The sequence below is a fragment of the Megalobrama amblycephala genome, linkage group LG8 (assembly GCF_018812025.1).
Source record: "Megalobrama amblycephala isolate DHTTF-2021 linkage group LG8, ASM1881202v1, whole genome shotgun sequence".
NCBI classification, from domain to species: Eukaryota; Metazoa; Chordata; class Actinopteri; order Cypriniformes; family Xenocyprididae; genus Megalobrama; species Megalobrama amblycephala.
Genome location: NC_063051.1, coordinates 20,178,805 through 20,206,583, shown reverse-complemented (window position 1 = coordinate 20,206,583; position 27,779 = coordinate 20,178,805). Strand labels below are relative to the sequence as shown.

Genomic DNA, 27,779 nt, shown 5'->3' with positions numbered 1-27,779 from the left:
AGTATTCATTTTTCAACTTATTATTAGATTAAACAAAATTAAAACTGGATAAAGAATTTTACTGTTTTAAGTTATTTTAAAAACTATTTTCATTTCTTTCTTCTCAGGGTTTTGTTGTAGCTGTTCTTTACTGCTTTCTCAATGGAGAGGTAAGTCCTTTATAAAATGCTATGTTGGCAACATCTCATTCTGGTTTAGCATGGGGGGGGGGGGAATTCCGGTTACCACACTTACTAATGGATTCCTATTGGAAAAATGAAGATACACATCCAATAGATTTTTCTTCAAAAAATGATTAAAAGATTAATATGAGGCAGAAATACAGAATGTCACATTTTATTATTGGCTGTTTCAACACAAAATGTTTTACCAACAAAGTACAGCACTTTTAGAGTTTCATCCCTCTGCCTAATGCGAGCTTAAGTATTGGGACGGTTTAACTTTAAGCAAATGTAAAAGTGTAAAAGCTAATATTTTATCGTAAATCCCTTGCAAGCAATCACAGGAGCGAGTCTGTGACCCATAAACATCACCAGACTCTTGGTTTCTCACTTGGAAATGCTTTTTCAGGCCTTAAATGCAGCCATTTTCAACAGTTTTGGGGAGTTTCTGCCTTTAGTCTCCTCTTCAGCTGGTGAAATGCATGTTAAATAGGATTTAAATCTGGAGATTGACTTGAAATGTCTCGTTTGGAATGTCCTGAAAAAGACAGACCACTGGCAGGCTTCAGTAACCGACAACGACCAGTGGTGTGTTTCCCAAAGCGAACTATGGTCACAAGTCCTGTCGTTATAAGAGTTCAATGGGACTTACGACCATAGTTGACTAACGATGCTTTCGGGAAACACACCCCAGGTCAGCTGAGAAAATCAACAGCAGTTGATGATAGACAAATGACAAATGCTATGAAAAAAACCTCAGTAAAATAACTGTCAGTAAAATCACCAGCAACCTCCAGAAAGCTGGGGTGATGGTCTCACACAGGAGACTTACAACAGAACTACAGAGGATACACAGCAAGATCAAACATCTGATAGAGTAGAGTTTTAGAACAGTGTTTTATGGACAGATGAAACAAATATTAACCTTTATTAAAGTGGGAAAGCACAAGCTTGGAGGGAAAAAAAAAACTGCAAATGAGTGGCACTTTGTATGGTGGAGGTAGTGTCATGTCATGGGCATGCATGTCTGCCTCTGGAACAGGCTCACTCATCTTTACTGATGACTTATTCAGTGATGGCAGCAGAAGAGTGAATTCAGAAGTGCACAAAAGAATCTTGCCTACCAGTGTTCAAGAAAATGTCACCAGACACACTGAGAAGTGCTCCATATGGCAACAGGACAATGACTTAAAACACACTGGCAACACAATCAAGGAGATTATCATGGTAAAGAAATGCTGGGTCTTAGATTGGCCAAATCTCCAGATTTAAATCCTATTTAACAAGCATTTCAATAGCTGAAGAGGAGACTAAAGGCAGAAACTCCCTAAAACAAGCAAATGTTGAAAATGGCTGCATTAAAGGCCTGGAAAAGCATTTCAAAGTGTGAAACCAAGAGTCTGGTGATGTCTATCGGTCACAGACTTGTTCCTGTGATTACTTGCAAGGGATTTACAACTAAACATTAACTTTTACACTTTTACATTTACTTTAAGTTAAACCATCCCAATACTTTTCCTCACATTAGGCGGGGGGATAGTTGGTAAAACATTTTGTGTATATATATATATATATATATATATATATATATATATATATGTATATATATGAATAACTGGAATATTTTCAATAACTAGAATAAGAAATTGTATATAAAACAATATTTTACTCTGTTGTAAGCCGTTTTGTATAAAGGTGTCTGTGAAATGCATAAATGTATATTTTAATTGCAAAAATATTTTATTGAATTATTAATAATTATTTTATTATATAATTATTATAAAATATTAATTTGGTTATGATTTCTAATAAAAAAAATGCATTCTGTTTGTATAAAGAAATGTCTCTGGATGCCCTTTCTCATTGCTGTGCTCATTACACCAGCCTTGTGTGTAAATTATTAACCAGATGATTTAAAATTCTGGCTTGTCCATGACCAGCATAGAAAGAGATCTGCAGATGTTCTCCTGTAGGATCCAATCAGTTTAATAACCCACTGAAGTTTCTCCCCAAAGGTGCAGTCAGAAATCAAGCGAAAATGGCGCAGCTGGACGGTGAACCGCTATTTTGCCGTGGATATGAAGCACAGGCATCCGTCCCTGGCGAGCAGTGGTGTGAATGGGGGCACGCAGCTCTCGATCCTCAGCAAGAGCAGCTCACAGATCCGCATGTCCAGCCTGCAGGCTGAAACACCAGCCACATGAGGACTGAAGACCAAACTCCTCAGAACTAAAGCTACACAATAATCTACGTCAACATCCAAGTCCTGTTTCATCTACATTAAAGTCTGTATTGTGTCGGTTGAAGCTGTAATACCTGTCAACCGTCCATAGATGACAGGCTCTTGCTGTGGTACTCTGAGGAGCTCACAACCAATGATCTATTGTGTGCCAAGCAAACATGGATGCTTTTGTTGCGGCCGTATTGGATTTGATCTGAACTGAAAGGAATTACAGGCCAAGGGGAGGCAATGAGTCCATAGCAATCCAGTGTTAGGAGTTTTCCATCCAGCAAGCTGAAGGTCTTGAACAAGGTGGATACATTGTACAAATCAATATTACAAGAGTCTCTCATGTTTTCTTTTCTCTGTCTGTGAAGATTTGTGGCAGTTCGAGATTCTCAGTATTTCATTGACAAAAAAATATATCAGTTGAACAGGATGACGACAGTCACCGGGATGTGCGACATGAAAAAGTAATTTTTTGAAGAAGAAACCACATTTCCCACAGGAGCTTAATCAGTAACTGAGTCCCAGTTCCCAATACTAATTTAATATGTAAATATTTTCATAAGTTGGAACTGTAGAATGAAGGATTGCAAAAAAAAAAAAAAAAAAAAAAAAAAAATCAAGACAAACAATGACACACTTTATTTGGTGGACATGCATTGTGGACGGTTCTTGGGCAGTGCTGAAATCTTTTACACAGTCATGTGACTTATTTACAAAACTAACATTCGCAAAGCAGAACTAGCATTTAAAACCTCCTTAAAACAGTAACTCAACTTGTTTTCATGAGTGGATTCCCCTTGTACTTCATGTGCTTCTATTTTTTTTTTTTTTTAACAGCCGCTATACAGAAAATGTCAATTAGAATATAACAATGCAACAAAGCTCATGCCACAATGTTTGGCATATTAAAATATAACTGGGTAATATTGGTATAGTTTTGTCATATCCCCCCCATATCTCCCCACTTTTCTGACTATCAGGTGTCAGAGTGATTTTACAGCAAATAATTATGAATCTTTACACTCATATCAATGAATAAATTCATTTTTACTTTTTACGCTAAATTTCTCTTACATTACTGTTTGAAAGTTGATAATTGTCTTATAGCTATTCTGACTCATAATATTTGATATTTTGTTCATTTTGTAATTTCATTTTATAAACACATTTGCAAATAGAGCACTTTTAAGATTCCAAAGATTAATTTTTGGATATTTGACCCCTTAAGACGTCATTTGCCGTACTAGTTTGCAGTTTTTTGCAACTGATGTCACTGCATACGAAGATGTTTTTTTCTTCTTCAAAGTGCCTTTTTGTTGCACAAAAGAGACAATTGTTTGGTTTTAAAACAACAAACTGCAACATATAGTTTCATCCCTCTGTGAAAGTGCTTTTATTATGCTTGAGCAAACCAAGAGGCCTTCAGAGAATTCAAGCTAGCTTTTTTTCCCCCCTTTAGCATAACTTTCTACAGGCCTTTTGTTTTTTAGCATTACAAAAAGAAAATCAAAGTTCATGTCATGTTATTTTGATATGAAAAACCAATTCCAAAAACGGAGAAAAGCTGATTTGGGGAATTTGGGAAGCAAACAAACATCTTGCATACATGATTATGATACATTACAGTTTTTCCTCCCCAATTTATGAAACTGTTTACACACATATATATTCTCCCTTTGTGAAGCATTTTTATTGGTGTTTAAACTGATCTATAACAAAAGAATTTCTTGTTTTTCAAATAACTGCAAAAAGAAAATGCACACAAAGTCAAAAATAATTTAATGTTTTATATGATCAATATTTATTATATATAACAATATACTGTATTATAGATTATAATTATTTAGCATTTGAATTTAACTAAGTGGAAATTTTAGTGTTAATAATAATAATAATAGTAATTATTTAAATGTGATAGGTTGAATTCTAACCTGACATAATTTAGATATAAGTGGGAACTTTTTCTAAGATGGAATGACTTTGATTCCAATAAATGTAATTTTAGCATATGGCAAAGAATTGTGAGTAGCCAACAATAAACCTAATAATTGTTAAAAAAAAAAAAAAAAAAAAAAATCTTTATATTCAATTTAAACACTGTAAAAATGTTTAAACACTGTATCTTTAAAGGTATACTATGTAACTTTTAACAAAACTGCATGCATTTTGCAGAATATTGTTTTGGTTGTGCTCCGACTGTGTGACTGTGCGGATGAATATGACCCTTCACTATAGATAATGCTTTAAAATGAACTGTTAGAGAGCTACATATGGCAATTTATCTGTTCAATAAAACACCTTACCCACCTGAGTAATAAAAACGCCATCTCAGAGTCGGTTTTACAACATTTCAAATCCCCCAGTTCTCGTCATCTCTTAAAAGCAAAGCCAATGTTGATTCTTGTTTTATTACAAGCTCTGTCGCATTCTCTTTTTGCCAGCAGACTCTTGTCTGTTAAGCGGTTAGAAGTAGTGCTGTCAAAAGTACTGACCACGAAATTTTAAAAATATGAGCATTGTTGAGCGGATTCGTAAACACCTCTGATTGGCCATTGTGTTCACATGCTCAACACACACACACACATCAACGCTTCAAAAATGTGTTGAAAATAGACATCAGTGATGCTCTTCACTGAGCACTTGCACAGATACACATGGGAGCGTTTGAAAGCAGGCATCTATCAGTGGACTGGTCCTGCTTCCACTTTCAAAATGCTTTCAAATTCAAATATCTCCATGTGCGTTCAAATGCTCCCGTGGGTTGATAATTGTGGCCAATCACAGACATATCCGATGAGTGCGTGAATACAAAGGCCAAACAAATGCCACTCCCACCTCATACCACTCCCACAAGGAGTCAGAGCAACTTTTTTTCTATTTACCGATATAACGAGACACGCATGGGCGAGTGACGTATGTACGCAATTTCTCGCGAAAACCATCCAGACAAGTCTATAATATAAACACTTACAATAAGCTTACCAAAGTAAAACAAAAACACATTTTGGAAGAAGAACTGATGGTGTATTGATTAAAATTTTGTTAAGTTTGGAAAAAAAAAATGTTACATAGTGTACCTCTAATTCCGTGACATGATCAGTGTGTTAGCATTACACTCTGCTCAGTGCTGTCACATCGAGTAAACAAGCTTCAGCAATACTGTACATTTTGGACACTTTAAAGTAGAGAAATAATCTGTAATACTTTTTTAGTGTAAATGTCAAAATTGCGTGTCATTTCACAGAATGTAGGCTACGCAGAAGTTTTATTTTAAAATTGAGAATTTTATATTTAGTTTTCAGTTGAATTGCTACTAAAGAGCTCTTGCTGATAATGTTGTTTAAACGTGTCGTTCTCAGCATCGCTGCCTATTCCTCTTAAACGATGCATGCATTTCCTGTTATCTAGTGTCTGCTAAAGCATACAAAGAAAGTGGGTGGCTTATTATTCTGATGTACAGCAATATTGTCGTTTCAAGAGAATACCACAATGACAAAAATAAGTGAGTGTTACTGTACCTATAGGGCCAACAAGCATGTGCACTTTCTTGAAAACACATCATGACTATTTTTAATATATCCTGTTAATTATTACAGTGATTTTTGTATAATATATTAAGACCATTTTCAATGGCATACTTTGCTGTAACAGCTCTCTAATACCTCGCATTTACAGTAGTGGGATTGCAGTGCTGGCACAGATTCTCCACAAACTTACCCATAACTAGAAAATCTGCACATTTTATACCTCTTACAACATTCAACAGAATCTATTGACCTTTCAGCACATGTGTCTGCAAATATCACTGCAGATTTCCACTACTGATGACCAGAATATACATAAAAACAGGCTGATGGTAAATGAAGTAAACTGTCAGCGTTACACGGGTATAGAGATGAAAATGTGTGGGGTTTTATATTTTACGACACAGAAATTGCATTTGATTTTTTTTTTCCTTTCTTGTGAATTCAAATTGTGTGAAAATGTATGATAAATAATATGGTAGGTAGAATAAGCTATGGATTTAGATGTAATATATAAAATGTTGTTTTAAGAGATTTGATTTGTAATAGAGGGGTATAGTACACTTAATGTCACTTCACACAAACTACATGTGGAAACTGAGTGTTTCTTACTTTAAACTCAAACATATCACAGAAAAGAGAAATACAGTATTTAGAATACTAATATTAAAGTGGTTTTGGAGACTTGTAATGACAGTAGATTTATTGAATGTTCTAGATGATGTTAAATGCAGCTAAACTTGCTTTTGTGGACAGTTGCTTACTTTTTATGCTTTTCTTTTTCATTGTGCATATTTTATGTCACTGATTGTGATGTAAAATTGTTTTGTTGGATGTATGTATGGTAAATTTTTGTACATTGATTTTGAAACATCATTAAATGTTTTTGACAAGTAAAGTTGACATTGCAATTTTCTAAAAATCATCCCTATCCATAAAGTAAATATGAAGGCAGTAAATGTAGATGTTAAAATGTATTAATGTGTCTTTAAAGACTATGAATGATTATGATTTTTTTTATACAATGTAAACATTGAGGAAATATATAGTAACAAGTGCATCTGCTTTGATCAATTAAAGGAGAAATGCTGCAAAATTGTTGCAGTTTAAGGGGTCATTTACATGACAATATTTTTAACAAAACTACAAACTTTTTATGGATTTTGGCCATTCATTTACACGGCAACAGCGTTTTGGGGGCCTGAAAACACAAACTGAAAAAAAAAAAAAAAAAAACGTGTTTCAAAGTACAATTTTTTAAAAACAATACCATTATCGTCTGTGTAAACTACAAAAATGCAAATTTGTGAAAAAAGTGACCGTGTGCATGCATATTATGTGTTCAGTCCATATGCGCGTAATGTTCCTTTACAAAGTGACATGGCCAACTACTGGCCTGGCATGCATAATACAGCATCTTTAATCATTTTCTCGGGTCTGTGTGAACGTGCATAGTTTTGACAACGTTGTCATCTGTACGCAAAAATGCAAAGGAAAACGTTTCCGTTTTTAGTACATTGTTATTGTGTTAATGTACCCTAAATTTCCAATCAAAGTTCCATTACCAGTGCCTATGGTAACTGGGTGCCCATTTACATATAATAATACAATGTCACAAAGCACAAAATAAAGATATTTACTCCACACATTTAACATTTAACAAAACTAATACACATCTGATAACTGAATACGTTAAGGCAGGTTGGTGAATGTAGCAACAATACTTACATTTAAGACAACAGAACTTACAGAAGTTATCGGAACGGGAATCCGTAATGTTTTGACAAGCAGAGAAAGACAATATACAATACAATATTTAAAAATAAATACATTTTAGCATAGCATATGCTATAATCATAATGTCAGAAAGTGACAGGTCTATTCCTGATTCACAGTCTTTTTTGTAATTTGATGGTTTTTACAATTGCTAACAAGCATTTACCAATACTTAAAGTACTTTTTCTAAACTCTTAACACAGCAGCACACCTACCTGTACATCACACAATTAGCCAAATAGTTAATTTTCTGCCCCAAACCATATTTTGTTAAATAAATACAAAATTTACATTTCAAAATGCAAAATATTTTTCTACATATACTATCAAAACATAGCAAACCAGATTCAAATTTGAGTCATTCTGTCAAAACACTAGCACTAGTTTTCTATCCAACATGCACATATAGTCAATCATTGTGCAATAAATGTCAAAATAACAGTAAAAAGTTGATGGCATTATGAAAACTGTATTACTTAGGTTTCAGTTCTACCTGCAGAAAATATGAAATCCATTGTTTTTATAATTCAATTTCCTTTTACTGCAGTTAAAGTAGAATGCTTACATGTAAGCCATTCTACATTTTTGGTTGAGTGTTGAATATGTGCATTCTTGGCAACATAGCACCATACAAGTCATTACTTTATAGAATGTATGGTAGAAAAAAAAAAGAAAAAGAACAAGAAAGTAACTGAATTGCTCAGGGCAGCCACTGGTCAAATGGGTCCCCTATGCAGAACTTCAGTGGTCACCTCCATTGAAATTGCTTTCTGGGGTTGGAGTGGGGTGGGGTGTTGATGGTTCTCCCACAAAGCGTAGGATGGTATCCCCTTGGTAGTTAGTGCCCTACGCAGACCACATATATGGAACAGTGGTAGTGGAATTGTTGTAGTAAAAGCTTTACATGAAGCTTTTACTGAAATGAAAATGAAATTGCTGCCATTGATCAACAACAAATCCAACATACATGGCCTTTACTATGGAAGCTTTTTTTCCCACCACAGAATAAAAAAAGTATAAAAGGTAATTGTGACTTTTCATCTCACAATTCTAATTTTTTTTTCTTGCAACTGAGTTTACATCTCACAATTGCTTACTTTTTTCCCTAAGAATTGTGATATATAAACTAGGAATTAAGAGAGGGGAAAAAAATAATTGTGAGATAAAAAGACAATTACTTTAATTTATTTATTTTCTATTCATGGCAGAAATAAGCTTTCATAGATTCCACATGTTTGAGGGGGAAAAGCATAGAGATGCACAATCCAGCACAAATTTTTCACGTATTTTTTCTCTCTCTGTGTTGTTCTGCATCCACACTGAACAAACACAATTCAAAGAGTCCTATTTTACTGTATGTCAGTGTATAGAAAATAACTTCAACACCTGACTATGCCTCCAACTGAGACTGGAATCTGCCATTTCTTAATATTTCAGTGATCTGATACTTAAAAATACTTATCAGTTGTTTTAGTATATGTTTTATATACACTGCTCAAAAAAAAATTAAATGAACACTTTGAAAAAACATCAGATCTCAATGGGGAAAAACATCATACTGGATATCTATACTGATATGATGTGTTAGGAACGAAAAGACGCTACATTGTTTGATGGAAGTGAAAATTATCAGCCTACAGAGGACTGAATTCAAAGACACCCGGAAAATAAAAGTAAAAAAAAATGATGCAGCAGGCTAGTCCATTTTGCTGAAATTTCATTGCAGCAATTTAAAATGGTACTCAGTAGTTTGTATGGCCCCTTGTATGCATGCCTGACAACATCAGGACATGCTCCTAATGAGACGACGGATGGTGTCCTGAGGTATTTCCTCCCAGAACTGGACCAGGGCATCCCTAAGCTCCTGGACAGTCTAAGGTGCAACCTAGCGGCGTCCACCAAAACATAATGTCCTAGAGGTGTTCTACTGGATTTAGGTCAGGCGAGCATGGGGGACATTCAATGGTATCAATTCCTTCATTCTCCAGGAACTGCCTTCATACTCTCAGGCATTGTCGAATCCAGGACCCACTGCACCAGTGTAAGGTCTGGCAATGGGTCCAAAGATTTCACAGTCAGGGCACAGTCAGGGTGCCGTTGTCTAGCCTGTAGAGGTCTGTGCGTCCCTCCATGGATATGCCTCCCCAGACCATCATTGAGCCAAACCAGTCATGCTGAAACGATGTTACAGGCAGCATAACATTCTCCACGGATTCTCCAGACACTTCATGTCTGCCACATGTGCTCAGGGTGAACCTGCTCTCATCTGTGAAAAGAACAGGGCACCAGTGGCAGACCTGCCAATTCTGGTGTTCAATGGCAAATGCCAATCGAGCTCCACGGTGCCGGGCAGTGAGCACAGGGCCCACTAGAGGATGTCGGGCCCTCAGACCACCCTCATGAAGTCTGTTTCTGATTGTTTGGTCAGAGACATTCACACCAGTGGCCTGCTGGAGGTCATTTTGTAGGGCTCTGGTAGTGCTCATCCTGTTCCTCCTTGCACAAAGGAGCAGATACTGGTCCTGCTGATGGGGTATGGACCTTCTATGGCACTGTCCAGCTCTCCTAGAGTAACTGCCTGTCTCCTGGAATCTCCTCAATGCTCTTGAGACTGTGCTGGGAGACACAGCAAACCTTCTGGCAATGGCACATATTGATGTGCCATCCTGGACGAGTTCGACTGCCTGTGCAACCTTTGCAGGTCGTCTCATTGTTGCCCATTTGGTGCACGTGTTGTTAATTTCATTAACACAAAAGCAGCTGAAACTGATGAACAACCCCCTCTGCTACTTAACTGACCGGATCAATATCAAAGGAGTTTAAATGACTTGATACTATTCTCTGATTAAAAAGTGTTCCTTTAATTTTTTGGAGCAGTTTTTCAATACTTTTAAGTTGCTTTTGTTGCAGAAGTAGAGGTTTTATACTATATTTAAAGAATGGAACATTAGGTCTTCATTTCTTGGGTAAGCTTGTAGGAAAAGAAAATTTAAATATTTTAGAAACACGTTAACTGACTGCATTTTGCATGAAAATGACATGAACTGTGTTAATGGTATGGTTACAACAGACGGATGTTGTGCTAATGTGTTTAGAGTTTTGAAAATGTGATTACAGAATTGGAACAGATAAAAGTATGCTAGCAATTGAAAAAAATAACACTATTGCACATTTCTATGACACTGACATTACTGTAGTATATTCAAACTTTATACAGCCTATATACTGTATGTGTGCGTGTATAGCTTACATATGTTCTTTCCAGACTCACAAAAGACTGAAAATGAACATTAGTTCACCAAAAAATGAAAAACACCCATGATTTACTCACCCTCAAGCGATCCTAGGTGTATATGACTACCTTCTTTCAGACGAACACAATCAGAGATATATTCAAAAATAACCTTGCTCTCCAAAGATTTATAATGGTAGTGAATGGGGGGCGTGTATTGAAGCCCAAAATAAATGCATCCATACCTCATAAATATAATCCATATGGCTTTAGGGGGTTAATAAAGGCCTTCTAAAGCGAGGCGATGGGTTTCTGTAAGAAAAATATCCATATTTGAAACTTTATGATCTAAAATAACTAGCTTCCACCAAACTACCTTACACATACTGCGCAAGTCGACTTGTGCCAAATGAATAAACTCGAAGTGATGTATGACCAGAGATTGTATATTATAGTGAGATGAGAGGGTCTGAATCTCTTACCATTGGAGAAAGAGTAATGGCTAACTTAATCACGTGCAGCACCTCTCAGCTTATTGTGTAATGGCAGTGACATCAGTACCCGCCGTTCAAAACTCCTTCCCTGCGTACAGCCAAAGACTATAGAATAACACAAGACGTGTCACTCGTACTGTTTTGAATGGGAGAAAGTGTAACGCGCAATATGGCGGAATAAGTCCCGCCTTCTAAATAAGAGTCAATCGCCGACTGGTAAAGTCATCGCATCACTGCAGCGGCCGTTAGAAGCACCGGTTTCTATAGAAACAGTCAGACGCGCGCCTCAGAAATGAGGCACAAGAAACGCGCATTTAGGTCTTCGCATGCGCATTAGCTTGATCCAGCATCAGTTTTTTTTTTTTTTTTTGTTATGATTCGAGCGTTTGGAAAAAAAATTATGAGACAGTTTTTGTCAGATTTCATTGGTGATTTCAAATATGAAATTTAATTGAAAGCTTGGCAAACAGCTTTGGAGCTGCATGATGCCCAGGATGCCCGAGAGGCGTTTCAAAGACGGCCGCCGAGTGAAATGACTTGTCTTAAAGGGACTTTGGTACAGCCTATGTGTACCACCAGAGCCGGAGCATTAGCCGTTATGATTTTTTGGCTAAAGGTTGCAGGCTTGCCTTCCAGTGGCTTTGGTATGACGCAGGATGTAGGAGTATCGTAAGCTTAGACACCTCTTGCAGTTCAAACAAATAGGGCTGTGCAACAAACTGAAGCTCCTCTTCTTATATCGTAATCCTCCGACAAATCTCTTGAAAGTTTCTCATTTTAGACTTCCAACTCGTGACCGGTGTTTTGTTCTATCCTCTGCGCGTCCGCGTTCATCTTGGGCATGCGTCAGGTCAGAGTTCACTCCGCTGCAAAATGATGCATATGGTCGTCGGCCGTAAGCTAGTTATTTTACTTCATAAAGTTTTAAATATGATATTTTTCTTACAAAAACCCATCGTCTGTTCGTCTGAAAGAAGATACACCTAGGATGGATTGAGAGTGAGTAAATCATGGGATAATTTTCATTTTTGGGTGAACTAACCCTTTGACTTTCACATAAACTGATGTTGCAAAATAAAATTTATCTTATATATTGTGATAAAAGTACTAGTGGTGTGTTATAATTATTATTAATGGTAATAAACACTAATATTAATGAAACTATATTTATAATCCACCAAATAACTGAGCACAAATGTCTGCAAACATAGTATACATCACGTAAAATCTACTACATACAGCAAGGATATTTACAAATACATTCAGCAACAACAACACCTTGAAACCAGATAACATTTTTACCAAACAAGAAACTTTACAGTCTAGTGCTCCAGATGTGTGCACTGCAAAGAATTCTTAAATAGACCATTTTCAAAATAGTATTATTCATTGCAATACTTATAACTGCTCATAATATCATGAGTAATTCTACAAAACGGGTGCCATTTCCACTTTGTATTTTTCAAAATGTTCATTATGAACAAACATTTTTTTAAACAAACCTACAAATTGAAAGATATGTTAATCCTCCAAAAAACATTTTCCCACCTCAGGCACAAAATCTTTATTAATATTATCCTTTTTATTCAGACAAGGAAGCCATTCTTGTACCACCCCGTCACGGACAATATGTATGCCATTGGAGTAGTAAAACAAGAAATAGATTTTTAAAATCTAATGTTTTCCTAATAGAAAAATGTCCCTTTTTTAGAAACCATCAATAGAAAGTCTGTAATTTAATATATATTTTTTTATTTTTAGATTTTTAATCTTGAAACATGAATTTGACCTTTCAATGGCCTCATTGTTTGTAATGAAAAAATGAATTTACTTAAAAAAATACAAATAAAGTTACATTTATCTGATCAGTCCACCCAACAAGAACATCATTCAACATTAATTTATGTAATATTTCATTTTCTTTCCATAAACCTTTAACAAAATGACCCTGTGACGGGGTGGTAACTGATGTGATGGGGTGGTATGGACGAAGTGTTTCTCTATATGATCTGCTGGTTTTAAACTTTAAAAACTGGGGAGGGGAGACCTTCAAATTGACTAAAAAGTCAATAGATTCAATAAATTCATAATAATAAAAAACAGTTTTCCCTATCTATTTTGCATGACGGGGTGGTAAGTTTAAGCTTGATGGCCCTGCCTAACATGAAAAAGCAACAAATAAACAATGTAAAAAAAAATTACATAGTTGCCTGCTTTTGTTCTTGGTGGCTATAAGGCTCAAATTGTGTTACTTAGGCTTTGTGATGTCATTTAAAGGAACAGAGCATTATTTATTGATAAAACAAGTTAGTGTGACGGGGTGGTAAGTCAAACTGAGGGACGTGCACAAATCATAAAATATTTAGAACAAAAATAAGGTTTATTGTGAATAAATATATTTTGTGTAAACAGGGACATACATATAATCCTGAAAATAGCATATGTTTGAAAAAAAAAAAAAAAACTTATTTGGTGATATTTTAGATGCAAATGTCATGTTGGTTAACACGGACATGTGAAATTGGCTATGTAATAATGAAAAATGATTAAAAATAGTGTGCTAATCTTCAAAAAAAGCATTTTATCATATATCATGTTAAAAAGAACACTTGAATTGATAACTAAGCTTTGGAAACAGACTTTGGGACATTTTTTGTGCCTTATGCATCTGATCAAATGTTGCGGACCCAAATGGCACCCTTTTCGTAGAATGACTCTCATGATTATTAATCATCTTTATAATTTGTATCTACTTTGTAAGGTCTCATTGTACTAAGATTGATTAGTGTTTTATGAATATTTTTTCTTCTCAATAAATCCCAATGGTTTATTTAATTAAAACAAATCAGTTTGACTTGTAATGAATAAAACATTTTGAAAATACCTGCTATTTAAGAAAAATACTTAAGCCCTGTAGAAATTTTATATTTATTTACACATACAGGGCCAGCGCACTGTGCAATATGGTGCCTTGAAACACAATTTACAAAATAAAAGATTAAGAATATGAATGCCTTTATGAATGTAAAAATACCTTCTTTTTTAATTGATAGCTATTATTTGTGAAGAATCCAAAATGAGGTCTGTTTACTGTAAGGCAAATAGCTGTATTCAACATTTACACATTATGCAATCTCAACTTTCAAGGCAGGCAGACCAAAAGTCTCAAATGACAAACAATGGAGTGATAAATACAAATTACAGAGCAACACATTTAACAAAGTTAAACCACAAAAAGCAAGCTGCTCTTTTCCATATATGAAAGTTGTTGGGGATCACAAAATGAGTTTTTGGTTGAACTGCCCTGTATTGGAATTTTCTCTGTAAATAGTCAGTACCAACCATCTTATTTAAATGAGTAGTAGGGGAAAGGCTTTTTGGGTTATAAATAAATTATATTTTTATCAGTATAGAGTTGAATTCTTGTCTCAATGATGTGTAGAAAAAAGAAGTATATCTTTGGATTGTTTAAGCAACCATTTTATAACCTTATCACAATGCTTGAATTTGCTTGAATTTTAACATTTTCAATTAATTTTACCTTGTGTCTTATAGCATAGAGCAGGGTTCTTCAACTCTGGCCCTCCTTTAACTCCAACCTCCAACCAATCAAACACACCTGCTAATCAAGATCTTCAGGATTACTGGAAAATTACAGCCAGTTGAGTTTGATCAGGTTTAAAAACTAACACATGCAAGACAGTGAACCTCAAGGACCAGAGTTGAAGAACCCTGGTTAAAAGGTTTCATGAAAGAAAAAGAGAAAAGGGGAATGAGGTGAATTGTAAAGATTTGTTTTCAGACGGTTGACACACTGTTATGGGACTCAGTTAAGGGCAGCTCCTTAGGGCTGGATTTCTCTAAAACTGAGATTTGTGTGACTGTGCTGCTCTCAGTAAAGAGGGTTCGTCTTCTCTTACTGTATCTCAAATAATTTTGTGTCTGCCACTTCCACAGTCTCTTCTTTATTTCTGCTTGTACCTGAAATGGAAACAAATTAATGTGCATTTTAAAATCAGCATGTGTTTCCTGTTTTACACACATTTACAACTAGGAAAAACTTGTGGCTTACCTCTCCATTGAGAAAACAGTATAACAGAGCCACAACAAAACCCTGAGATATACAGAAACACAATATTACAGTCGGTCAGTAAGAGTGAATTAACATCACAGAACGGCTCAATTTAAAAACAACAATAATAATACTAATAATACTAATAAAATAAAATAAAAACCTTTGCAGCTATAAGTTGACATTATTCAATATTTATTTCCCATATTTTATACTGTTTACTATATATAATTTATGACATAATATTATGTAATATACATTATATATGTTGCTAACATATTTTAAAGTGCCCTTATTATGCTTTTTTACCTTGCATGTGGTATGTAATATATCTGTTTGTGAATGTAAAAGGTCTGCAAAGTTTCAAAGATCAAAGTGCATGATAAATGGAGTTATTGTCTCCCAAAAGAAAGAACCCATTCTGAACTGCCTGAAACAAGTCATCCGTAATTCCTTCCTTAAGCTAGCCACACAGTAAAAGATAACTGGGCCAATTTTGGGCTCAATTCTGCCCTTCCAAAAATCTTTCCTGATTATGGTTCTACCGTGACACGTGTTAAGAGTGATTGAATCTGCTCGGAAGAACGTTGGGGCCACACCTATCTCATATTGTAAATATTCAACATGTTGAATATTTACGATCAGAAATCCAGTTGTGTGGGGTGAACCCAAAGGACAAGTGCACACGCACTCTGTAGACGAAATGATACCAATTCAAAAAGCAAGCTGATGGAAGTATAACAACTTCATTCAAACCTTCTTTTTTTTTTCCCCTCGCAAATTTTCTGTAAAAAGCAGTCTAAACACTAATATCACCAATTCTTCTTGCTCGTAATCCGCCATGTTTGTTTACTCTAAAGTCACGTTTGACTGTGAGAGATTTTGCAAGATTTCATGTGTTCACAGTTGGGACTCTGGTTATTTGTGAATGGAATCTGTTAGGACCACTGTCCTGCAGAGCTTAGCTCCAACTTGCCTCAACACACCTGCCTGGAAGTTTCTAGAATGCCTAATTAGACCTTGATTAGCTGGTTCAGGTGTGTTTAAATAGGGTAATAAACTCTGCAGGACAGTGACCCTTCCGTTGAGTTTGGAGACCCCTGCACTTGAGGAACAAAACGGTTAAATCGGATTTCTTATCGTCATGATTGTGGTCTCTCACATTTTGAAAAAGTGAACAACATGAACTTTGACCTGCCTTCAAACACTGTAGTTGTAGCTGAGGCCTGGAAGAGTTTGGTTCATTTTGTTGACAAATCCACTTTGCATGCACTTCCAAAGGATGAGGGCTGAGGCTCGAAATTGATACAGTAAAACCAATGACATTGTTACTGTTCTTTATCACTGCGTCTACAAGTGCTGAGGAAGCCTCCAGAGCTGAAATTAAGGAAATGAGCATTTCGTTTTCGAACACACAATGCAAGCAGTAGACCATTCACAACAGACTGGGCCATCTGACCAATCAAAGCAGATTAGGCTCTTGGAAAGATAGAAGCTGTGTTTCATTTGGGCCGCATACGTCAGTAGCTGTTTCCATCAGCCTGCTTTTATGCGTGTTTTGAAGTATCGCATCAGAGACGAGTGATGAAAATTTCTATTAAAAGTCCCTTAATTTGCAAAAAAGTTTGCACACTCGCTTGAGGTGGTTTTGGACCAGTGTTGGAAACTTCTGCTTTATTGAACCGTTTCAGACACTGTGAGAAAAGAGGTGATGCTGCAAGGTATATTATGAGAAAATGTGTTTTTTGACCCTTGATGCATATTGTAAACCTTTTGTAGGATTCCTCCAAAACAAAATTAGGAACCTTAAAAACATTATAGGTGCACTTTAAAGGGTTAGTTCACCCAAAAATTAAAATTCTGTCATTTATTACTTACGCTCATGCCGTTCCAGACCTGTAAAACCTGGTTAATCTTCAGAACGCAAATTGAGATATTTTTGTTGAAATCTGATGGCTCCGTGAGGCCTGCATAGGGAGCAATGACATTTCCTCTCTTAAGATCCATGAAGGTACTTAAAACATATTTAAATCAGTTCATGTGAGTACAGTGGTTCAATATTAATATTATAAAGCGACGAGAATATTTTTGGTGCACCAACAAAAACCAAAATAAATTATTTAGTGATGGCCGATTTCAAAACACACCTTCAGGAAGCTTTGGAGCATAATGAATTAGTGTGTCGAATCCGCAGTTCGGAGCGCTGAAGTCACGTGATTTTAGCAGTTCGGCGGTTTGACACGCGATCAGAATCATGATTCGACACACTGATTCATTATGCTCCAAATCTTTCTGAAGCACTGTTTTGAAATCAGCCATCACTAAATAAGTCGTTATTTTGGTTTTTTTGGCACACCAAAAATATTCTCGTCGCTTTATAATATTAATATTGAAGCACTGTACTCACATGAACTGATTTAAATATGTTTTTAGTACATTAATGGATCTTGAGAGAGGAAATGTCATTGCTGGCTATGGAGGCCTCACTGAGTCATCGGATTTCAACCAAATATCATAATTTGTGTTCAGAAGGTAAACAAAGGTCTTACGGGTGTAAAACAGCACAAGGGTGAGTAATTAATGACAGAATTTTCATTTTTGGGTGAACTAACCCTTTAATATATAATGTATATAATGTAATCACATAACATTGTACATTAGACAGTTCCACATGTGATGAGCATTGGTATGTGAATTTCATAGATGGTTGGTTGTGCGCACCTGAAACGGGCCCAGGCCAAGTTCAAGAAAGTGACGAGCATTTTCTCCAGTGTTCTCTGGCAGGAAGGCAAATACCATGTAGTGCATGCCAAACAGAGGAATCAGGAAAAGAGTAGACTTGGCCAGTCTCCTACAAGTATACATAAAGATCATCAACTGTGATGGCTGTAAATAAAAGCAGCCTGAAAACAGCCTGCGTGTGCGAGTAAAAAATTGTTCATGATGTCAAAAAAAAAAAAAAAAAAAAAAACAGATACTTGCAACTCATAAATTTCAACATGACAATAATGCATTATTTCAGTAGCATGTGCACAGCTGATTCACAAGTATTGGACAATTGTTTATGAATCAAACATTGTCACTTTTATTTTAAATTGCTGCTCTTTGCTTTGAGTGTGCATTTCAGGCCTTACATGAAGTGGTTTGTATCATTGCCACCCATTCCCGGAGACTTCAGCTTCTGCACAAGAATCCGGATCACATTTATGAAGATGAAGAAATTGATCTAGATTAAAAAATAAAAAAGCAAGAATGCATCTCTGTGTAATAGATGAATAAAAAAGCTCATACAGTACACATCAACGCGCTATGTTCAAATAGATACTTGTATCCAAGAAAAAAATCACGATGACTAGGGCAAAAGAAAAAGTGTGTCATTTTGATATTATATGTAATTTTAGTGTAGTGCTCATGGCACATGAAAAATACATTCATAATACAGTATTGTTCTCCACTGTATTCCAGATGTGGCCTCATATATATGATCAAATCAGCTGTGTTTTATGGTTACTCATACCAGGAGAGATACTGTGATCGGTCCTTTGATAATCCACCAAAAGTAAGCAACATCTGTGTCATCCCAGCACCTGCAATGATTATTTATGAGTACATCTGTATGGAATCTGCACTTTCACAATCAGCGCACTATAAATTAAATAATCAGTATCACACACTAGTGTTACTGTCAGAAACGTGAAGTTTGTCTATATGAGTTTAGATCAATCTGGACTTACCCTCTGTTATCAAAAAAATTCCTTGCTAGAACCCAGATGGTCAGTATTAGTGTTGGTAGACCTAGAGGATACAGACAGAGGAATTGAATAAACAAAATGTCATCAAATTGTAAAACATGTTTGTTACTCTGCTGAAACGTTATCAAGAGTAGGTTTCGTATCGTGATTGAGATTTCTTGGGAAAATATCAGAATTTCCTATAAAAAAAAGTCTCTTTTTTTTTTTTCCATCTGATGCCTACAGGTGTCACCAATGGAACACAATACACAAGGCCACACTATCATGCAACTACACTACACTACAGAATAGGGAAAAAAAAAAAAAAACATTCTTGAGAAATAAATATTATATGTGACCCTGGACCACAAAACCAATCATAAGGGTCAATTTTTTGAAATTTAGATTTATACATCATTATACATCTGAAAGCTGAATAAATAAGCTGATGTATGGTTTGTAAAGATAGGACAATTACATTGGCCGAGATACAACTATTTGAAAATCTGGAATCTGAGGGTGCAAAAAAAAAAAAAAAAAAAAAAAAAACACCCTCAAAATGTTGAGAAAATCCCCTTTAAAGTTGTCCAAATGAAGTCCTTAGCAATGCATATCCACTCACAAAAATAAATTTCATATATTTACAGTAGGAAATTTACAAAATATCTTCATGGAACATGATCTTTACTTAATATCCTAATGATTTTTGGCATAAAAGAAAAATCAATAATTTTGACCCATACAATGTACTGTTGTATACATTGGTTATTGCTACAAATATACCCGTGCAACTTATGTCTGGTTTTGTGGTCCAGGGTCACATATAACGATATACACTACGATTCAAATGTTTGGAATTAAGATTTTATTTGATGTTTTTGAAAAAAGAACCTTATGCTTGCCAAATCTGTATTTATTTGATTATAATACAGTAAAAACAGTGATGTTGTGAAATATTACAAAAATTTAAAATTTTTCTATTTTGATATATTTTCAAATGTAATTTATCACATTAATGCAATTTTCAGCAGCCATTACTCCAGTTTTCAGTGTCACATGATCCTTCAGAAATCATTCTGATATGTGGTTCAAAAGAATAGATTTAATTTGAAATAGAAATCTTTTGTAACATTATAAAATGTCTTTACTGTCACTTTCAATTTAATGCAGTCTAAATTAGTCATTTTTAATCATATTATATAACAACATGTTCTCAAGTACCTACTATAGTACCCACTTACCCCAGCCAATAAGTATGTACCACCAGAAATACTTCTTCTGTGAGACAAAAGTTAGAGCTAGAAGAGTCTGTAGATACATCCCCTCCACCAGCAGCCAAAAGTAGTTAGCCAGGATACTGAACTGGAAGAAAGCCACCGCTGCCTTGCAAGAGGTCTGAAGAGGAAGACAGTATTAGAGAGTGTAATTGTTCTGTCAATATGTACTTTATGTTCTTAGACTACATATCTTTCCACAGAAGATACAAGACCCTAGAAATTTGCCACAGCATGTAGCAAATTATAAAGACCTCTGAGACCTCCAATATCAAATTAAAGTATGATATTGTTGTAGTGCTCAGACATTTCAACACAGCATAATGTTAGGGATGAGAAATTAAGCAGTGCTGATAAGAAACAGCACAAATACCATCGTAGAGCTGGGGGGAAGAAAAGTGTTAGCTATGCAAGAAGTGTTTTTTATACTTCAAAGAAGGTGTTTGAGTTCTAGCGGAGGCAGATCTTGAAAAGTGTGCCTTTAAGGCACAGATGAGTCGGCTGATACTGACGGGCAGAAAAATGGATGCAAAAAAATGTGAAGTTAGTGTCATTATGCTGACAGAAACTGGCATAAAGCTTTGTACATTTTTAACTGTTCCAGATGGATGCTGTAGTATCATGCATTGTGACCTAATATGTTCACTACTGACCGCAAGGCTGACGGGAACATAAGCTTTGAAATGTTGAATCGCATGCAGTAGCTCATGCGTATAATATATATATATATATATATATATATATATATATATATATATATATATATATATATATATATATATATAAAATCTGCATGAGCCCGTGACAGTTGGCAAGTCTCACTGTTGACATGAAGCAGTGGTCCAGATTCTCGTCGGCAAAGAGAACTGCATCTTTGATGAAGATTGCACTGGCTCGCAGGATGAAGGAGGCGAACAGATTGATGTGAATGTAGTTTCTGGTGCAGTGGAACTTCCTGTTTTGGGCAGGGTAAAATTGATTGCCAGATTATTCAACAAATTGTCACAAAAACCTTACTGATTAAAACTGCTACTGATCTTTGTGAGGTTACATGAGTTTAGTGAGGATTCTTACAGTACCTGAAGGCTGTAAACACAAAGATGGCGGAGATGAGGGAAATCAGAGAGGTAGCGTAGCCCGCAGTGTACACCTGCCTGAAAGTGGAGTAATATGTGGTCTGGAATACAAGGGAAAAAATAAAACATAAAAAGAACAATTATAAAATTATGAAAAAGTCTTTTCAATTTGATTGGTGCACATCAACATATTTTTAACAACAAAGCTAATATTTGTTGTTATCTGACTTTATTATTGGAACACAAGTAGAACAGATTTCAGTGTAGATTGTTCGGAAAATCTATTCTTACATATACTGTCCCACTGTACTGAATGTGACAATTTGAAAATTACATTTTAATAATTTCAATTCAATTTTAATAATTCTAAACATGTAGATTTCCATGAATCATAGAGGGTATGAGGGTGAATGGAGAAGAGTCTCACCATAAGGTCTGAAATATACTTATAATAGATGTTATATTCAACCAATGATAGTGTGCAGCAAAATGAATTAAAAATTAATGATAAAATAATAACATTTCTTCATTTCTTCTGTTGTTTGTTATTTATGCCACAACCTCAACGCAGCTGCCAATCAAATATAAATAGTTATGTTGAAAAAAGAATATATATAAAAAGTCAAATATATTATTTTAAATTATTTAAACATATTCATGGAAAAATGGAAACTTATGAATAAATGTAGCACTCCATCAGAGGCCATTTTTATTGTTACCAACCTGTGAACTGCAAGCAGAAGATTGTGGGATATCTTAGACAGAAAAGGCCCAGCTAACAAAGAACATTCCCAGAACTTTGGCTAGTGTTCTTGGAAGGTTCTCTCAAAGTTATGAGCAAACATTCTTCCATTAACATTAATTGAGCTTTCTTTCAGTTATCTGCTCTTATATAATGTTCTAAAAACATTAACACAAAAACATTATGGTTTTAGTTTTAGTTATGTTTTAGTTGGACATTTAACTAAAGTTTCAGAACATTCAAAGAACATTAAATAGTAACGTTCCTATAATACAAAATGATAAAATGAAATTTTTAAAACATTTTTAAAAAAATGGGGCCCGGTTTCAGAGACAGGGCTTAGCCTAAGCCAGGATTAGACCTTAGTTTAATTAGGGTATTTAAGTAGCTTTTATAAACGTACCCTGGAAAAACACATTACTGGTGAGCATCTTGAGACAAAACAAAGGCTCTGACATATTTTAAGGTATGTCAGTGCAAGTTACTTTCAGTTCAAATGGCTCAAACATTGCATTTTAGTCCGGGGCTAGCTTAAGCCTTGTCTGTGAAACCGGGGCTGGATGTTTTGAATGTTGAGAGAACATTCAGAAATAATGTTTTATAACTTAATAGGAATGTTAATAATAGGAAACACATTTTTGTTCGCTGGGGAAATGCTTATAATGCTGTCTTCAAAATTCAAAAACAGATAAAGGCATCTTAATAGACAAGATGATATGCAAACATTCCTACCTCTGAATCCTGCATTTTTTAAGTCTTGAGACAAAGCCAATATTAAAAGCAGGTCAGCTTGTTCTGGGATTAGAGCATATGCAACTAATTATACTTCAGGTGCATCTATAACCCCATTGCTACTTCCCCTGATGCAGGCACAGCTGAAAGTCATTATGAATATAGAGTTAAAGTAGTAGAGATTAAATTTAGCACTCAGGAGAGAGAGAGTATTATGTTCTTATCGGACTAATTCAACAACCGTTAATTGGTTTGTTCACATTAGGAACACTCTCATCTGTTTTATTCAAAGTAGTGTCTCTATTCTCATTACCATTTCAAAAAGAGAAAGAGATAATATAAAGGAATTGCCAGGCAGAAGAGGGGATATTTATGCTTCGAGGTGAGTAAATCATTTTTAATTCGATCCCATCAACTCTTTAACAAAAGCAAAGTAGTCTTTCAAGTTGCTCAACAAATAAGCTTGACTGAACGTGTCCATGTATGGTGCCAGGTGAACGGGCGTTTTCTCAATTCTCTATGGGAGCTGCGTAAATGCTTTCGTGGAAGAATGTGAAGCCATGACAGTGCAAAGCCCCTTTTAGACAATGTTTTAAAAGCTAAGAAACACTCAACGTTATGCAAATAAGAAGCGAAAAATCCAGGACAGGATCTTGGAAACGTAACAATGCCCCTGCTTGCTTCCGTGCCAGTGAACACCAACTGAAATTAGGGTAAAAATAACTACATACTGTATATAACTACATTTGATGGAAAACTTGAGCAAACCAAAACCCAGAAGCCCCACTTTTTGGAGCAATAAGATCACAGCATTTGTTTTGTATTTCTACTTTAACAAGTACTTTAACAAGTACAAATACAGAATGGTTATGGGGAAGATTCTTTGAGGATGTCTAACACTGAAAAAGAAAAATTGGTATAGAAATCATTTTCACTCAGAAATTGATAGTAAATTTCACAAACAATTACAAAGAAATGGCAAGTAACACATTGAATTAAATGAGTAAGTTTTCACCTCTGTTTCTGATTCCACGTCCTCCACAATCTCACAAGCATTCCCATAGGATGGGTAGATATCTGTCCAGCCATTCTTGGTGCAATTCCTAAGTATGAAACCTGCATTAAAATAATGTTAAACATAATGATCAGCTTGTAACACTGTATAGGCAACATCTTAATACATCATTTGGCAAAAAGAAACTGATAAAACTCCAAATAATAACAGCTGCTCATAATATTCCCTGTGACAGATACACCTAGTACTTTTCAGTGGAATTATTCACAAAATCAAAACAGATGTTTCATTTGTCCTAGATTTTAACCCACATTATATGAAATGTTCTATGAAGCTACTGTATAAGCTCAACTCAAATAACCTTAAATACCAGGATGACACTGTCTATGCTACAGTAATCCACAGGTCCTTCGCTGTAGCATTTGACAATAAAGGGATTATGTTTTTATTAGTTTGCTTATACCTTTTGTTATATTTGATCATATATAGATGTGTGGATTGAGAACTCAGATGAATTTCTCAAACCAGTCAGGTTTATACACAATTTTTATCAGCTTGCTCCAGCATGGGGTTTACTGTATGACACACACGTCACAGTAAAAAGAGATGAGATTATCCCCGAAGGCTATGGAGACAAAGTAAAATAGACAGCTACAAAATCAGTATTTGAAACTGCAATTAGAATCAACAATACAGCTGTGATAACTTTGTCCCTGAAATTTAAATGAAATGTGCTATAGAGTTTTTTTTTTTTTTTTTTTTAAATATGCATTAAGAAAAACAAGTAAAAAAGGAAAAGATAAAATAAGAAAAAATTAGAAGGCAGTAGGTTTTAGACTCTTTCTGCAGGCCTTTATGATTTAGTCATTATTGAGTTATTAACTGAAACGATTCATTCAAAACAATTCATTCAGCAACAAAACAAGTGGTTGTCTTTTTTTAATGAGTCAACAAATCATTCACATAAACGATTAATTCAAAAACGCTTATTTGTTTAGGAACAAAACCTAACTACTGTTTGGTACCGTTTCGGTTTATGGAGAACTAACTGTATTAGGCCTATTATGTAAAATATACCAACATGTAAGCTACTAAATATTACTTAATATATTGTTTTTACAAAAAACAACATCACATTCACAGTTGTGTTATTGGTCTGACTGAATATCATCACTGAAAAACAGCACTCTCTTTGACTAAAGCACTTAAACCCAAATCAGTAAGGAAGCACCTATTTGATTGTTCAGAAAAGCAAATAGGGTTCAATGTAAGCAGCAAAGACCTCTTTCTCTTGAGAACCTTGTTACTGCACATTACAGCTTCTGGGTTCTAAAGCCCACTCAAACCCTAATACACTGTGTGCCAAGGGAGTTAATCATGTGCTCCAAAGACGAATGCTCTCTTCTTTTCTATCATTCTCGGTGTGAGATAGTCAATTTAAGCAAAATGATCCATTTGAGCATTGAGGATTACTGAGAATCAGATGTTCTCTCTCTGATTGCAAAATACTCTAACATGAGGAATTTTTTTGACTTTTGATTGGACTATCAAGCGGTGTTCAGAGTATTAAAGAAAAGAATTACTTTTACATGGTGTTTGAACACTGATACATGTCCACAGTGTGTGCAAACAACCAGCCTATGATGGTAAAAATCCACCTACTCCTTTTTTTTTTTTTTTTTTTTTTATAATCTCCATAAATCAGAAGCAGGGTCTGAAAATGCTCTGTTCCAGACTTCCATCTAATGTGAAATCACAGTAGGGGCAAGGTTTGCGTCACATTATAGATCTGCGTCACTTGAACTGTTCTCTGAGGTGATTCAGATTCAGAACAGGACTCATCTCTGGGGTAGGAACAGCAGCTTCGACCGCCCCCACAGTAAATCCTGTCCCTTCCATCCCTTTCAGCATGGAGGACTTTACCTCTGGCTTACTTGGGGTGCTGGGTAGGTTACGGCATTTGTGAGAGCAGTTGTGAAGAAGCACTCCATAGCTTGCCAGCATCTGCATCTCCAAAAAATCAAAACAGTTCAGTAGCTATGGCACATTCTATAGGGACTCCATGAAGTCAGTCTGACTGAATGGGAACGTTTAGGTTACTAATGTAATCCCTGTTCCCTGAAAGAGGGAATGGAGACGTTATGTCCCTACCACAGCCCTGAAACACAGCTGAATGGCCGGGATTCTGTCTCGGCTCCTCAGCAAAGCATGAATGAAGTGAGTAATGCCAGTCCTATTTATACCCATAGGTACAGGTAGGTGTGACTCGACATGGAAATCTCACTGCCCTGTGTTCATTGGCTTGTTTTGTTACCTCTTGGAGGTGATTGGGCTCCCAGGTGAGACCCCATGATGTCAGTCCGACGTAACGTCTCCGTTCTCTCCTTCAGGGAATGGGGTTACATTAGTAACCTAGATGTTCCCTGAGAGGGGAACGAAGTGCTGCGTCCCTTTGCCATACTTCCTGCATGCCTGGGAGCAGATTGCTTCAGCCTATCAGAAGCTGACACTGCTGTATTGCAGGCTTCCCTTTGTAGCTTCCGCCTTACGCCATCACAAGTCAAGAGGTGACGCAGCACCAATCAAGTTGGGCTAGTTGCACACATGCTTCAGACAGAGTCACACAGAGGCATTCCCCAAAGTGTTGTCATTGGATGCAACGTCTCGTTCCCCTCTCAGGGAACCATGGTTACATGCGTAACCTGAGACACTGTTACCGGAGTATCCGAAGCACAAGCTGTAAAGGCTCTGCCCTCTTCTTGAAGGGAGACAGGGAGCAGCAGATGATTTGCATTTAAAGGTACACACACGAAAACAGCATGTTATTGCTCAGACCCAAATAGGGGCAAAACTTCACAGAAACAATATGGGGACACCAGAGACTTTGGTGATATTACATCTTGTAAAAAGGGGCATAATAGGTCCCCTTTAAAATAGGACTTGAAGTAGTGAGGCCACCTGCCACTAGGACACACATACAGTAAAAACCTGGTCAACCATATAAATCTGATTACACTGAGTCCTTGTGAACAAGGAGGTTATGTCATTGTTTAAGTTGTAGAAATGCCCAGTCATCCATGATTCATTTATTCAGTGAGTGCAGTGTCCAATTACAGAGAGGTTACTGAGAGAAGTGAAAAATGTATTGGTCATGCAATCTCAACTCATCAGCAAATATGGGGTGATTACTGATTTGTGAGCATACATGCTCTTAAACATTTTTCAAAAATGCTATTTATTTCTTTAAAAATAAGACTTTTTAATGAGAGGGCAATTACAGAGTGCACCTTAAAATAACCCAAAAATGAATATTCTGTTATAATGTAATCATCTCCATGCCTCGTGCCAGCTACGCAAGTTGGAAAAATGTCAAACAAATGCAATATTGATTTACTGTTGCCCACAAGGTTAAATCAAACAATGCTGATCACATTTGGACTCAGGGCACATTTGAAAAGAATAAGACATGTTTTTTTACATAGTAGAAGAGAGCAGGAATAATCGAAACACATTTTGTTTTTTGCTCATTTATTCAGAAAACATTCGGCCTAAAACTTTGGCCAGCAAGTAATTTAATTAGTTGTGTTGCTAAGCATTCTAATTGTAAACTGAATTAATCTATAGAGAATATTTTATAGAATTTGCATTTATTTCATCAAGTAATTATGAAAGATCCTAAATTAAGGATATGACACTACTATAATATGGACCAACTGCCCT

At 35.7% G+C, this 27,779-nt stretch overlaps 2 protein-coding genes across 2 annotated transcripts in view; one reads left to right on the top strand and one right to left on the bottom strand.

Moving 5' to 3' along the window:
- Positions 1-6,813, top strand: part of adcyap1r1b (adenylate cyclase activating polypeptide 1b (pituitary) receptor type I) — a 40,498-nt gene extending 33,685 nt beyond the window's left edge. Inside the window, exons 13-14 of the mRNA XM_048199964.1 lie at positions 108-149; positions 2,177-6,813. Of these exons, the coding sequence (XP_048055921.1) occupies positions 108-149; positions 2,177-2,365 (231 nt within the window). The 3' untranslated portion in view covers positions 2,366-6,813. The remainder of the gene's footprint in view (positions 1-107; positions 150-2,176) is intronic.
- Positions 6,814-14,503: 7,690 nt separating this feature from the next.
- Positions 14,504-27,779, bottom strand: part of ghrhrb (growth hormone releasing hormone receptor b) — a 40,418-nt gene continuing 27,142 nt past the window's right edge. Inside the window, exons 4-13 of the mRNA XM_048199963.1 lie at positions 24,060-24,160; positions 21,574-21,671; positions 21,317-21,449; positions 20,462-20,615; positions 19,224-19,284; positions 19,007-19,076; positions 18,624-18,715; positions 18,211-18,340; positions 15,490-15,531; positions 14,504-15,398 (exon numbers count right to left, since the gene is read on the bottom strand). Of these exons, the coding sequence (XP_048055920.1) occupies positions 15,216-15,398; positions 15,490-15,531; positions 18,211-18,340; positions 18,624-18,715; positions 19,007-19,076; positions 19,224-19,284; positions 20,462-20,615; positions 21,317-21,449; positions 21,574-21,671; positions 24,060-24,160 (1,064 nt within the window). The 3' untranslated portion in view covers positions 14,504-15,215. The remainder of the gene's footprint in view (positions 15,399-15,489; positions 15,532-18,210; positions 18,341-18,623; positions 18,716-19,006; positions 19,077-19,223; positions 19,285-20,461; positions 20,616-21,316; positions 21,450-21,573; positions 21,672-24,059; positions 24,161-27,779) is intronic.